Source organism: Sander lucioperca, chromosome 7, assembly GCF_008315115.2.
Source record: "Sander lucioperca isolate FBNREF2018 chromosome 7, SLUC_FBN_1.2, whole genome shotgun sequence".
In the NCBI taxonomy this organism is placed as follows: domain Eukaryota; kingdom Metazoa; phylum Chordata; class Actinopteri; order Perciformes; family Percidae; genus Sander; species Sander lucioperca.
The window spans coordinates 13931725-13946008 of NC_050179.1; the positions used below are offsets into that span (position 1 = coordinate 13931725).

Here is a 14284-nt window from a genome sequence, read left to right on the forward strand (position 1 = left end):
TTCGTATAACTAACGCCATCAACGCGGGTTCATCCCCTGGTTCCTCCTCAATGTCTGGAAAATTCTCTGTCCTTCTTTAAGCGTTTGTCAGATGCCAGACTGCAAGACAACGTGGACTTGAAGTAACCTAACCGAAAGCTCATATTTTGCTCATATACAAGTGTATCTGGTGCACAACGGTAGCACGGTCTCAGCGCAGCTAGTTGGAAGCTGTGAAGTTAACGTGTATTTTATTTTCAGTAACATTCACAGATAACGTTAACGTTAAGTAAGGCTAACGAAGAGCTTTAACCAGCGTTAGTTAGCCAGCTAGCGTTCTTGCTGCACTTTGCGTGGTTTGAGAAGTACTTAGTTAGCTTTAGCCACCACTACTATTAGCCACCACTACTATTAGCCAGTGTTAGTTGGAATTGTGTTGCAGTTCAGAAGAGTAGGAGCTGATATCTGCTACATGACAATGACTGCAGAGGAGCAGACAGGTGAAGGACAACACACCATCCCAATGGAGGGAGAGGACATCACACCAAAGAAAGATGGGGGTATTTTAAAGGTAACGTTAAGTTATGTTTTGGTACTGTAGCTATATTAATCCAGCTAGCTGAGTGGTTAGCTGGCTGCTTGTTGTTTATCTACGCATTCAGATAGGCTAACGTTAGCTGTTGTTAGCTAGTCTATCGCGTTCACTGTTAATAAAAACAGCGTGTTGACAACCCCGTAACGCTATTTATCTTGTTCCTACCTTTGGTTTCATAGCTAACGTTAACTTCTTGCCAGGGTGTCAACAACATGGATAATTAGCCATTTCAACCGTCCACATTTCTAGAAGGCTCTGGAACCATGGATACACACACACACACACACACACTCAGTCACTCAAACACTCATAGGGGTTTACCTCACCTTAATTCAGAAATATTTGACAGCTTTGATTACCTCTTATGATGCAAAGTACCAGACTGCAGAAATGTATAGAGCTGGCTTTGCATGTCTTTTGCTAAAATGACTTTTTTTTGTAATCCCCTACTGTCTTTTGATAAATTCTCCTCATGCTGTCTTTTCTTCCAGCTGGTGAAAAGGGAAGGCACAGGCACAGAGTTGCCTATGACCGGTGACAAAGTGTTTGTACATTATGTGGGCACACTTGTTGATGGTACTCATTTTGACTCAAGCAGAGACAGAGGAGAGAAGTTTTCCTTCGAGTTGGGCAAAGGTTGGTTTCATATCTAGCAGACTCATGAACATTCACCTGTCATAGTGCCACAGCCAGTGTTGGTAATCAGCCTTCTTTGTGTTTAGGTCAAGTAATAAAGGCATGGGACATTGGCATAGCCACAATGAAAGTAGGGGAGTTGTGCCAGCTCATCTGTAAGCCGGAGTATGCTTATGGATCTGCAGGCAGTCCACCCAAGATACCCCCCAATGCCACTCTTGTTTTTGAGGTAAGCATCAGTGATAACTGGTACTGTAAACTGTATTCCCTGGTGTGCGGTTGAAATACTGTAAACTATGATCTTTTATGGGTGTTAAGATATTAATTTACACGTCTGCACACTTGTAGGTGGAACTGTTTGAATTTCGAGGTGAGGACATAACTGAGGAAGAGGATGGAGGAATCGTCCGTCGCATTATCACTAAAGGGCAGGGATATTCCAAGCCTAATGAAGGAGCTACTGTTGACGGTAACACATCCAGACACAGCTTTTTCTTTGCTAACATTGAAGAAATGTACCTGCTTATAAGATGATGCAGCATTTATAATGATTTCAATATAAAATAGATTTTAAATTGCATCGCTTGTCCTCAGCTGTCACTTACTTTCCTACAACTGTATATCTAATGCATGCTAACACGTTTGTGGCTAAATGAAGAGTCTGATTTGTAACACAAGCTAACCCCAGCATTTTTCAACCCCTTTCAGTAACTATGGAGGGTATCTGTGAGGGACGTGTATTTGACGAGAGAGAATTGAAGTTTGAGATTGGAGATGGAGAGGGTCTTGGCTTGCCAGTTGGAGTGGAGAAAGCTATTATGGCTATGGAGCAGGGAGAGGAGGCACTCTTCAATATTAAGCCTAAGTATGATCACATTTAGTGAGACCAATACTTACAGTTTTGTGTTGTGATACTCAGTGTTTTTTTTACGGAAACGTTTTTCTTTTATCAGATCATTATCAGATCATCTCTCAAACTGTTGTGTTGAATTTTAATTGGGCAATAACAATTCCAGTGTTTAGACTCATTGACTGAAATTTGGCCAACACGATCAGCTACAAAAGTTCTACGCTGTGATATGACAAATGAATGAACTTCCGTTACACAATCATCCAATATAAATATAACATCACACTCCAATGCTGTTTTAAGATAAACTGCAGCCTATAATACAACATTTATACCACACTTGAGATTATTAATGTTATGTGTCTTTGATTTGTAGATATGGCTTTGGGAATGCAGGCATTGCAAAGTATAACATTCCTGCCGGAGCAACACTGCAATACAAAATCAAGCTGACAGCCTTTGAGAAGGTAAACAAATCTTGCTGCTGAGTTGCTAACACAACTTGTGTGTTACATGTCAGTTATGTACAGCAACATTTTCCCCTCTAAGAAGTGATTATGTCTTTTTGTTTTCTTTAGGCTAAGGAATCGTGGGAGATGAACACGGTAGAGAAGCTGGAACAGAGCAGCCTTGTCAAAGAGAAGGGAACACAGTATTTTAAGGTGAGCAGTGGGGTATTGATAAAGCACATAGCTATAAAGAGAATTTTTAAGACAGATAATTTTTCATGTTTTCTAATGTACTGATTTCATATGCTTCAGGAGGGAAAATACAAGCAGGCTTCAGTGCAGTACAAAAGGATTGTGTCATGGCTGGAACATGAATCTGGTTTGTCAGAGGAGGACGAGAAGAACGCAAAAGCATTGCGGCTAGCGGCTCATCTGAACTTGGCCATGTGCTTCATTAAGCTACAGGAGCCAAGCCAAGCCCTAGAAAATTGTGACAAGGTATTTACTATCTGTTTTTTACACATCTAACCAAAATGGAGTCTCTGTCTATCTTTCCATGGACTTGTTTAACGTTACCATTTTGCCATTGATTACAACATTGAGCTCTTCGGCCAACTAACTAACGTTAAAGTTACCCCCTGATGGTTCCATTTTCTTTATGCTAAGACAATATTAGCAAGGCAAATGCTGTCATAACCACAACGTAGCATCGTTCCGTTTGTTTTGCATGAAAGCTAACATCTGGGGCCTGTTTCACAAAAGCAGAATATATAAATCCAGGATAACTGATAAAGCGAGGCTTGACCTAGTCTAATCTGTGCATCCTGGCTTGGTGCGTTTCACGAAGGCCAAGCCAGGCTGAGGAGGAGCGACTAGGTCGAGTCAGGCTGAAGTAATTCAGATAGATGTGCGTCAAGGCTTTCCTCAAAAGACCGCAAGGTCGATCACAGAATTACTGATGCCAAAATGGAGAATACGCATTGTACATACTTTATACAGAGTGAGCAGCAGCTTCTTGTGGAAGTATGATGACGTGAAACGCAAAGAAAAGAAACACGGCCGCTGTAATGAAACAGCGAGAGAAAGCGTAGCAGACGATCACGGACCGACTGAATGCGTAAATAGCCTAAATATATACATTAACTGACCACTGCTCTGAACTGAAACCGTCATAATCATTCCATTCAAGGATTAGGTTACTAATCATTAGCACAAATTAACAGTTGTACTCTTTGCCTTAAAAGTAAGCAGAAGATAATGTTACTCAGGAAATTTACCATGAAGATCAATTTTCTACAACGCTAGAGTATGATGCGTAAATATCTTTCATTCTGTTCCTCCCTCTCTCTTTAATGGGCTAAAATATAAATTTCCTAAGTCATATTAACTTCCACTGCTCGCTTCTAAAGCAAAGTGTACAACTGTTTGCTTTTGCAAATGACAAGGGACTCATTGAATGGTTTCAGTTAAGAGCAGTAGTTCATAAATGTATATTTTTAGACTATCATTCAGTCGGTGCGCTATTATCTGCCACGGTTTTTCTCGCGTTTTTTTAATTTTTTATAGAGGACGAGTTTCTTCTCTACATATTATATGCCTTGCTCCCTTGTGGACATAGAAAATAAAGACACTGAAGAAATTGGACTCTAAAATCTAGAAACTATAAAGATAATTAAGTGATAATCCCATGCACACTGTAAACATGAATGGAACAGAGTATATTCATCAGTTATTTCCCCCCCCAGCAAAACATAAGGTCAAAAACCATTGGGGTGTCCTCTCTCCTGTTGTTACCTGAATGTACAGTAGCCTACATCACTAGATAGTTACTGGTCCAGTGAACTAAGACTATAATTTGGGAGGATTGTACAATTAGGATATGTTCTTTAAATTGTACAATCCTCCCAAATTATAGTCCCAGTTTACTGGACAACACAATTTGTGTGCTAAGAATGCCAAATACCATGCACATGGAAGTGGAACAAACATGATCCTTATTGTTAAAGAATTAAAAAAAATGTATCAACTAAAATAATTCAAGGTGCATTAGTCAACTATAGAAATGTACAGCATTGTATGTATTGCCCTTAGTAACAGACTTCATTTAAAACACATTTGAAATGTTATCAGCCTTTTCTACTTATCTCAACAACTGTCATAATATATTCATCAAACTTCTAACAACAATATGAACAGCAGTCTGCATACAGCAATATAACAGTAACAATGACTGTCACATGAATAATTATTAAAAACAATTATGGTCACAACTTTAAATAATAACAGTACGTAAATGAACAGCAATATGCACCTGTTGTATTTTAATCCAGGCTGATAACAATAGGGTAAAACCACTGCTGGGTGATCAGAAAAGGCTCCAGGATTAAATAAATCCTGGCTGTTAGCCTGGTCGGGAGCAGGCTAGCTGCACAGAATAAATCTCCATGGTGATTTATGTGCCTCCACTTTCGTGAAACCGAGTCAAGGCTTAAATCATCCAGGGTAACTGATAAATCCCGGCTTAATCTTTTTATTTATTATTAATTATCTTGGTTTTGTGAAACAGGCCCCTGAGCCTTTCCAAAGGGCTTCTGTGTGATCATAGGCCTTCCAGAAGCTTTGTAATCCAGCCTGGAACTGCAGTGTCTTTTCTGAGACTTTGCACAATAATTCCAGAATGATAAATCCACATCTGAACGGTTATTTATTCATCTTTTTTTATGAAAAGGTATTGTTTTACTTTTAGCCCTGGTCGTCTTGACTCACAGAATGTTGTGGGGTGAGCTTGTCCACAAATCAGAGGCTGTCTTTCCCGACTATCTTCTTCTTCTTTGGTGTTTTACGGCAGCCAGCATCTGCAACGTTGCAGATGCTGCTACTTTCCTGAATGTTACTTCGCTACTACATATGCTAAACGTGAAAGAACGAGCCATAATAATAATATAACAGCCTAAATGTAATGCATAATGCGTAGATTCTTATCTGCGCATTTGGATAGTATTGAAGGTGGTGTATTGGAGATGGCACAACTAACTTTTTGGATAAAAGCGTATGGACTTTTTTGGGGGAAAAATCAAAATAGTTTTTATTTGTGTTAGTAACATTGTTCATTTTTGTTTCCAATGATTGCCAAGACTTGGAGAACAATTTTCAAAAACCAAAACATTTTTCACTCCTGCTGAAGTTTGCATGCCATACTGTAAAGCTTTTACTATACTCTGTTCTTAATTATAGGCTCTGGAGTTGGATGCATCTAATGAGAAGGCTTTGTTCCGAAGGGGAGAGGCACTGTTTGGTATGAAGGAATATGACCGAGCAAGAGATGACTTCCAGCAGGTTGTTCAACTGTATCCTGCCAACAAGGCTGCCAAGAGCCAGGTATGTGTCTTAAAGGAAGATTTCAATTACTTTCATGACGAGTTTGTTACAAATCCTAAAAAGGTTAATACAGAAATGAATGTCCTTTTTATACAGTCAAGACTCATTTAGCTATATTTATTGTGCTATCATCAACAATGAAACAGGCACATGTTGCTGTCTTAAGCCCCTTTCACAACTGCACTGCAAAAACTAGACATTACCTGGCGGAGCTGTATGTGAGAACGCAAATGTCCGAATCAGTTGGATTGGACATCAAACGACGTGCAAGCTCTCTAGTACAAAGACTGATGTGTGATTTCAGATTATGTAATTTCAGATTGAGCCCATATTGTTCTAGAAGGGGCAGACCTCTCCAGTCACGTCTCCGTCAGCTCTGCAAAATGTATGCTGAATTGTCTATTTTACAAGACGGTGATGGCATGTGGCTCGGAGTCCCTCATCAGGATCGGGAAATCAACTTGCCAGTCTTATGCCGACTCTGCTAGCCTGTGCTAGCTAGAAAGCTAGAAAAATGCAGTCTACTTTTTAACTGCTAGTTACACTTGTTGGTTATGCCCAAGCCTCCAGACGGGTGAACTGGGACTCCGTTGCCTGCTGACAGTTAAATGCGCTGACACACCAACCCGATTATCAGCCGTTGGGACAGTCTGGCGAGGTCGGTGACTCGAGTCTGTTTGGTGTGTTCCGTGCTGTCAGTCGGAGGAGCCGTCGGTGGTCATTTGGGCCGATTTGACATGTTGAATCGGCCAGTGGGCAGTCGGACTCATTGACCAATTACTGGAAATGACGAGCGGGATGAGTGTGACGAACGCCTCTCAAAATTGAGACGAAAATCTTTTAAACTGACCTTTTGTCGATCTGAAATGAAGACAGATTCAGCAACTGCATGGCCATTTCTTGCTTAGAATGTTTTCAGAAACACGTTTCGGTGAACTATTTTCGTAAAATACGAGATCATATCCCGAACGAGCCGCCATTATGGTCGGTTTTGAAATTCGGGAGAAGCCAGACCCAGTGATCAGTCCGACTGCCTTTTTAGCCACCGGTCGGCTGTCGGGTTGGTGTGTCAGAGCCTTAACAGGTAATGAGGGTCGGCTTTCGATCAGAAAAAAAATCTAAATTTGCATCACTACTAGCTAGCCAGCTGACCGATCAAGTTTTCGGATGTAAACATCAAGGAAAAGGTGGAGAAGATGAGGTCAATCTAGCAAAACCATCTCTGCAGCCATCTCATGACTACAGAGTTGCTCATCAGGACAGGGAAATCAATTTACCAGTCTCCTGCTGACTCTGCTAGACTGCATAGCCGGTCGAAGTTTGTAAACATCAACTTGCATTGAATTAATTGAACACCGACTGAGATCTTCTCTACTGGGCGTCCTGCTAGCCAGTGTGCAGGTGTCGGACGGTGAGCTGGGTGGCCTCTGTGCCTGCGTGGGTTTTCCAGCAGGTTGTCGAGAGCTGTGGTGTCCTTTCGCCAAGACTTTGCGCCGATTCGACAGCTACATTCAAGTTTGAGGAGCTGAAGTGGAAAAACTTCACTGGAATTGTACCTTGTACAATTTCATGTGACAAATAAAAATGTATTGATGTGTGAATGTAGCCACTCATTGTATTCACAACAAGCGAGTGGCCGCGTTGATGATATTTCTATAATGCAGCTTGCTAAACTGGAAGAAAACGATATCAGAGGGTAAGGATAGGTGATTTACACAAAGACTGCAATGAAAATGTCTAACTGGTGAGATGTCGAGGTTTCAGTCAGTGGACTTAAATGGACTCTCCATCCAAACTCCTGTGGTCTGAAGGGCTAATCCTCGCTAGATCACTAGCTAGTCGGGAGGTTGACAGCGAACGTTAGCCAGCTGAAGCTAACAGTCGATTGATGGTGAGTAACATACGTTACACAGGCTGGCAGCAGCAGAGTCCAGAGTTGATAAGTGTGTGGGGTGGGGGGGGGGGGTAGAAAGGTGTTGAGAATGACCAACACCTAATCTTAAACTTAGGGTACTTAATTTACTACGACCCGATCAGAGGTTACTTAAATTGGGACATTCAGTCAAAATCAAGCACGTCACCTTCAAACGGGATCTCTGTTTGCAGGGTTCAGGCTGGACCCTCCCAGTGATCATGCTGCTCTGGGGGACCGGCTGCACAGCGAGAAGCCGCTGCTGACGGGCGCAGAGCTCTACCGGAACTCTGACTGCTGTCTGTCCGCTCGGCCGTCTGACGGCATCAGTGTTAAATTGAGACAGTTTCATTAGCGGTTAAAAACGTCTCGTTATCGCGTTAAATAGTAGTCTAATTCGGTACAATTGATTTTAATGCCTGATGCGAAGTGTAGGCCTATAGGAGTACACATGAAAACCCTGAACAAGCAGCGTTGTTCTGCTCCGTCTTTCTGCTGTTCCCCATTCACGTAGTAGTTTTACACTATGTAGGTTAAACTCTGCAATTAATCCACGGTTCATATGTACAGTGAGGAAAATAAGTATTTGAACACCCTGCTATTTTGCAAGTTCTCCCACTTAGAAATCATGGAGGGGTCTGAAATTGTCATCGTAGGTGCATGTCCACTGTGAGAGACATAATCTAAATTAAAAAAAATCCAGAAATCACAATATATGATTTTTTAACATTTGTATGATACAGCTGCAAATAAGTATTTGAACACATGTCTATCAGCTAGAATTCTGACCCTCAAAGACCAGTTAGTCTGCCTTTTAAAATGTCCACCTCCACTCCATTTATTATCCTAAATTAGATGCACCTGTTTGAGGTCGTTAGCTGCATAAAGACACCTGTCCACCCCATACAATCAGTAAGAATCCAACTACTAACATGGCCAAGACCAAAGAGCTGTCCAAAGACACTAGAGACAAAATTGTACACCTCCACAAGGCTGGAAAGGGCTACGGGGAAATTGCCAAGCAGCTTGGTGAAAAAAGGTCCACTGTTGGAGCAATCATTAGAAAATGGAAGAAGCTAAACATGACTGTCAATCTCCCTTGGACTGGGGCTCCATGCAAGATCTCACCTCGTGGGGTCTCAATGATCCTAAGAAAGGTGAGAAATCAGCCCAGAACTACACGGGAGGAGCTGGTCAATGACCTGAAAAGAGCTGGGACCACCGTTTCCAAGGTTACTGTTGGTAATACACTAAGACGTCATGGTTTGAAATCATGCATGGCACGGAAGGTTCCCCTGCTTAAACCAGCACATGTCAAGGCCCGTCTTAAGTTTGCCAATGACCATTTGGATGATCCAGAGGAGTCATGGGAGAAAGTCATGTGGTCAGATGAGACCAAAATAGAACTTTTTGGTCATAATTCCACTAACCGTGTTTGGAGGAAGAAGAATGATGAGTACCATCCCAAGAACACCATCCCTACTGTGAAGCATGGGGGTGGTAGCATCATGCTTTGGGGTGTTTTTCTGCACATGGGACAGGGCGACTGCACTGTATTAAGGAGAGGATGACCGGGGCCATGTATTGCGAGATTTTGGGGAACAACCTCCTTCCCTCAGTTAGAGCATTGAAGATGGGTCGAGGCTGGGTCTTCCAACATGACAATGACCCGAAGCACACAGCCAGGATAACCAAGGAGTGGCTCTGTAAGAAGCATATCAAGGTTCTGGCGTGGCCTAGCCAGTCTCCAGACCTAAACCCAATAGAGAATCTTTGGAGGGAGCTCAAACTCCGTGTTTCTCAGCAACAGCCCAGAAACCTGACTGATCTAGAGAAGATCTGTGTGGATGAGTGGGCCAAAATACCTCCTGCAGTGTGTGCAAACCTGGTGAAAAACTACAGGAAACGTTTGACCTCTGTAATTGCAAACAAAGGCTACTGTACCAAATATTAACATTGATTTTCTCAGGTGTTCAAATACTTATTTGCAGCTGTATCATACAAATAAATAGTTAAAAAATCATACATTGTGATTTCTGGATTTTTTTTTTTTAGAAATGTCTCTCACAGTGGACATGCACCTACGATGACAATTTCAGACCCCTCCATGATTTCTAAGTGGGACAACTTGCAAAATAGCAGGGTGTTCAAATACTTATTTTCCTCACTGTATGTATGAACTGTGGTGGTCTGTTACACTGTAGGCTATATTCAACATCACTGATTAAGTAGCCTAAGTCAATCCTACAAACAACTGGACTTTAGGGTCAAGTGTTGTCGTATCCGGCCCATGTCCCGGATGTGAAAGCCCCCTTACTGGACTACTGAATATAATAATATTCCATTATATTTTGTATTTTCAATTGTTACCTGCCACCAGAATTTTGTGATTTCCTTGCAATAAATATTGACATTTTTACCATAAATTGGTGTCTAAAAATGTATCAGAATGCAGGAATTGAAGTCTTTTACCCTCAAAATTTCCTGGGGGAGGACCCCCAGACCCCCCTCCCCCCCTGCTTTGTGTGTTCCCGCAAAGACAAATTCTGAGCAAGGAAAAACCCTGAAGTATAATCACAGATAGCCATAAAAAACATTTAAATTATCGAAGTTAGAGTTAAAACGGATGAAAAGATGGAGAACCAGACAGACAATATGTACAGTGTCAACAGAGAGAAACACGGACAATCGAACAGACAGTGACAACATACATACTACATACCTACATACTGTAGAGAATGACCGTAACAGCATACAAACGGCATAAATAAAAATTTGTTATAAACGTGTGCTCTTTAAAAAGTAGAAAGCATTGTTTGCCAGTTACATTAAATGTTTAAAAATCTGTTACATAAGGTACTGCTTATATTATTTCACAATCTGTACACAAATGTAATTAGTGAACGCACGTGTCCGTGGGTGGGGCTGCATGGGTGTGGTAATGTGGGCTGGTGTGGGTGTGGTAGTAAGATGAGAGAATGGGAGAAGGAAGTTTGTGTGAGGTGGACCTGGTCACCACAGACCCAAATATTCTCAGTTGTTGCTGTCATATGCTGCACGGTCAGCGTCATGGATGCGGCGTATATTTTCCTGCTTTTTTGTCCTTTGCCAATCACACCTATGATGTACTTCTCCTGTGGGAACCCAGTGGTATAGCCTACGGTTGCATCAGCAAGACAAAACATCGAGAATTCCCAGTTTGGCTGGTACATTTTAGTCAGATCACAAAAGATGTGGCACCTTGTGGCCGGGTTGGCTCAGTGGGTAGAGCAGGCGCACATACACTTAGAGGCTTTTGCCTTGACGCAGAGGTCCAGGGTTCGAGTCCGACCTGTGACGATTTCCTGCATGTCTTCCCCCTCTCTCTCCCCTTTCTCACCTAGTTGTCCTATCAATTAAAGGCGGAAAAGCCCAAAAAAATATTCTAAAAAAAAAAAAATGTGGCACCTTTATTTCAGATGGGGAAAAAACTTTTGAAATAATAAAAACAGTAAACGTAAAAAAAATCCAAATATTCTTTATTGCTCAGATCCAGGTTGCTAAGCAATACAGTTCACTAACAACTCAAAACAACTTCTGCTAACTCTGACCATGAATCACATTGCATTTACTAATTAACTTCAAACTGCAAACTCCTTTTCATTCATATTTTTTTTTTTTTCAAATAATTTCTTTCTATAACTAATGTTCCTTTTAATAACACATTTATTTTTTATAGCGCTTTTCTAAACACTCAAAGAAACTTTACAGTTTTGGTTCAAAACAGACAAAAGATACATAGACAAGGTTACATGACAGACAAAAAGAAAAGGAAAACACATAGGTGCATGGACAAGCACAGGCAAAGCAGGAGAGGTGGGCAATGAAAAGGAGGGAAAAACTGGGAAAGTCTGTTAACAGGAAAAAGCAAGTTCGAAGAGGTGAGTTTTGAGGGTTTGAGTTTTGTTTGAAGGGTGAGGAGGTTGGAGAGGTATGGAGGGGCAAGGTTATTAAGTCAGTCCTTCCAGAAAAATGCAGAGTTTTTTTGTGATTGTTGCGGGCAAAAGTCCTTGATTATGCGGCACATTTTCTTAAAAAATGTGATGGAATATGCGGGATATTTATGCAATTTTATGCGATGAAATTGCGGGAACTTGCAGAAACTGCGGTTTCATCATGGCTTCATCGCGGGGTTTGCAGCTTTTCGATGTTCACGTCACATAATTACGTCACTTCATAATATTCCCATGGCAACAGGGGAAAAAGGCTGCTCTTGTGTGAAGTAAACGCAACATTTTTCAACTTTCTGCTAAGATATGTGACTTTTTTGCAACGGAAATGTGGGGATTATGAAATCATGCAAGCCCCGCATATTTTGCGCGGAAATCGGCAATTTATGCGGCGAAAGTGCAGCGTATTTGAAAAAATGCGGCCCCCACATACATATGCGGACTTTGGCTGATTATGCATTGAATTATGCGATCGCATAATCGCGTTTTTCTGGAGGGACTGTTAAGTGCTTTGTATGTGAGGAGAAGTATTTTGAAGTAGTCCAGTCTGGAAAGGAGGAGAGGGTGGGATCGAAGATGGTTCCAAGGTTGTGGATGCAGGTGGAGGGGGCAACGTTGGAGTCATCAATGTTGCCAATAGAGTGAAAAGAGGTAGAATCATGTTTTGAGTGGAATTTCCCTTTTTTATTTTGTAATACCGTAATTAAATCTTAGGTCATATCGCCCACCTCTGTGATATATGTGGTCAAAGTGCAGTACAAATCTAAAGACATGTATTATATTGTATATTGTGGCTGTACCTGTGCCATATCTGAAAATATGGTTGTCTGACCTCTCCTTCATTATGTTCTATCAGGTGGGTCTTTGTCAGAAACGTATTAAGGAGCAGCATGAGAAGGACAAACGCATTTACGCCAACATGTTCCAGAAATTTGCAGAGAGGGATTCAAAGGTGAAGGATTGATTTCTAAAACCACCACAAGAGGGGAGGCTATGCATGCTTTTAGATTGTCAAAGAGACTAACTGAAAGGTCCTGATTTGATTTGTTGTTTTTCTCTCCTCATCAACAGAAAGAAGCAAAGAAGGTGAAGAGTGAGAGCAAGGAGAACGGCGATGGTGAGATGGAAGTTGAGAACGGAGAAAAGGAAGTTGTGTGCGAAGCAAAGGAATAGATAAAGATGTGACTATTAACGGCTCATCTGAACTTTAGACTTTTGTAACTTCAGCCGTGTGTGTGTGTGTGTGTGTGTGTGTGTGTCTGAGAGCACTGACTTTGGGAGCGTCTTTGCTGGCTTTCTTTGTGTCCGGGCTTTTTGCTGTGGCAGCTACCCGAGCGGGTGGGACTTCTCCAGCTGACGGCACTGTGGGACGTGGTTTTAATAAATGAGTTGTGTGCCACAACCAACCCCACCCCTGAACCCTTTCAACCCACAGCTTTGAACTGTGCATGTGTTTTTCACAGCGTTTTGGGTAGGGAACAAAGTGCATCCAAGTGTTAAGTGCAGAATTTCACCAGTCAAGGGCTAGACCATTCACCTTGCACTACCCTCTGTCCTCTACCCCTCCTCACATTTAATGCTATCCGTCTTACACTCCTCTCATGGGCCTACTGATCAATTTCTGGATTTGTGATGGTTGTGTGCATAAATATGATGTGTCTGAATGTTAGAGTGACTGTGTCCCAAAGTACGTATGTAGCAGCACTGGATAGGTGAAGTAATAAGACCTTAGCCTGGAATAGCTGTCAAACTTCGAGTTTCTCTCGCCATCTTAAGATGGAGCTCACCACTAGCCCCCAGGGTACAGGACTGTTCACCTTTTACTTTGGAAATATTGACTTTGTACTTTTTATTTTTATTTTTTTCAGTGTTGTGCTTTTGACTTCTATATTATTCTCAAAATGATGAATACAACCAATTACTTAACTGGAATATGTGCATTTTTAAGCAGCTAGAAAGGACATTAATGAGCTTCTCCTGGAGACACTCAAGTTACAATTAAATTTTAGTCTTAATTTACTGTACAAAGTACGTGTATGAACATGTGCATATATGGCTCATCAGATTGTCTGTTACAGACGGTACACCAGAATGTGAGCCTTGTACATTGTCAGTCAACAGCACCTGTAGAGGGGCAGAAACTTAACTAGGGGGCTAATTTAAAACCGGGCTGTGTGTTGAGTTTATCTTTGTCTTTTGGAAGGGTCACTGCTTAGTCTGCCCATACAGAGGGATCTAATAAACATAGCTACAACTTGATGGTGTGTGACTGTTATTCTGTTCCTCACAGTTTCCAGTTACCATGCAGTACTTATTTTTTACCCCTGTCCTGTCGCCTGCTCATAAATCAAATGTGCTGAGGACAAAAATGTTTCTTCGCTTACATGATGAACTGTGGGAACTTGTCAAATATAATAAGTAACCAGCTAATGGTATTTTACAGGAGCAAATAATTCAGCTGAACTTTTACTCCATGATATGGAACTTATTTATACA

The 14284-nt window shown here is 41.5% G+C and overlaps 1 protein-coding gene across 2 annotated transcripts; it reads left to right on the plus strand.

The window, feature by feature from the left end:
• Nucleotides 1-38: 38 nt before the first annotated feature.
• fkbp4 (FKBP prolyl isomerase 4) lies at nt 39-14047 on the plus strand. 2 transcript variants are annotated; one of them, XR_004897839.1, is made up of 12 exons: nt 39-550; nt 1066-1210; nt 1297-1439; nt 1559-1679; nt 1919-2075; nt 2437-2527; nt 2639-2722; nt 2822-3007; nt 5744-5887; nt 12645-12740; nt 12860-13149; nt 13190-14047. XR_004897839.1 is itself a non-coding variant. In XM_031293373.2 (11 exons), exons 1-11 carry the CDS (start codon nt 452-454, stop codon nt 12959-12961), a joined length of 1368 nt encoding a protein of 455 aa, XP_031149233.1. In that variant the 5' UTR covers nt 39-451; the 3' UTR covers nt 12962-14047. The 2 variants fall into 2 exon arrangements, 1 of the variants encoding a protein (XP_031149233.1); XM_031293373.2 differs by having other exon boundaries at nt 12860-14047.
• The last annotated feature ends 237 nt before the right edge of the window (nt 14048-14284 follow it).

Excerpts from the sequence above, each read along its gene's own strand:
- fkbp4 (XM_031293373.2), top strand. The coding sequence starts at position 452 with ATGACAATGACTGCAGAGGAGCAGACAGGTGAAGGACAACACACCATC. Across the intron at positions 1,211-1,296 it reads TTCCTTCGAGTTGGGCAAAG|GTCAAGTAATAAAGGCATGG; the intron begins GTTGGTTTCATA and ends CTTTGTGTTTAG. Across the intron at positions 2,723-2,821 it reads AGGGAACACAGTATTTTAAG|GAGGGAAAATACAAGCAGGC; the intron begins GTGAGCAGTGGG and ends CATATGCTTCAG.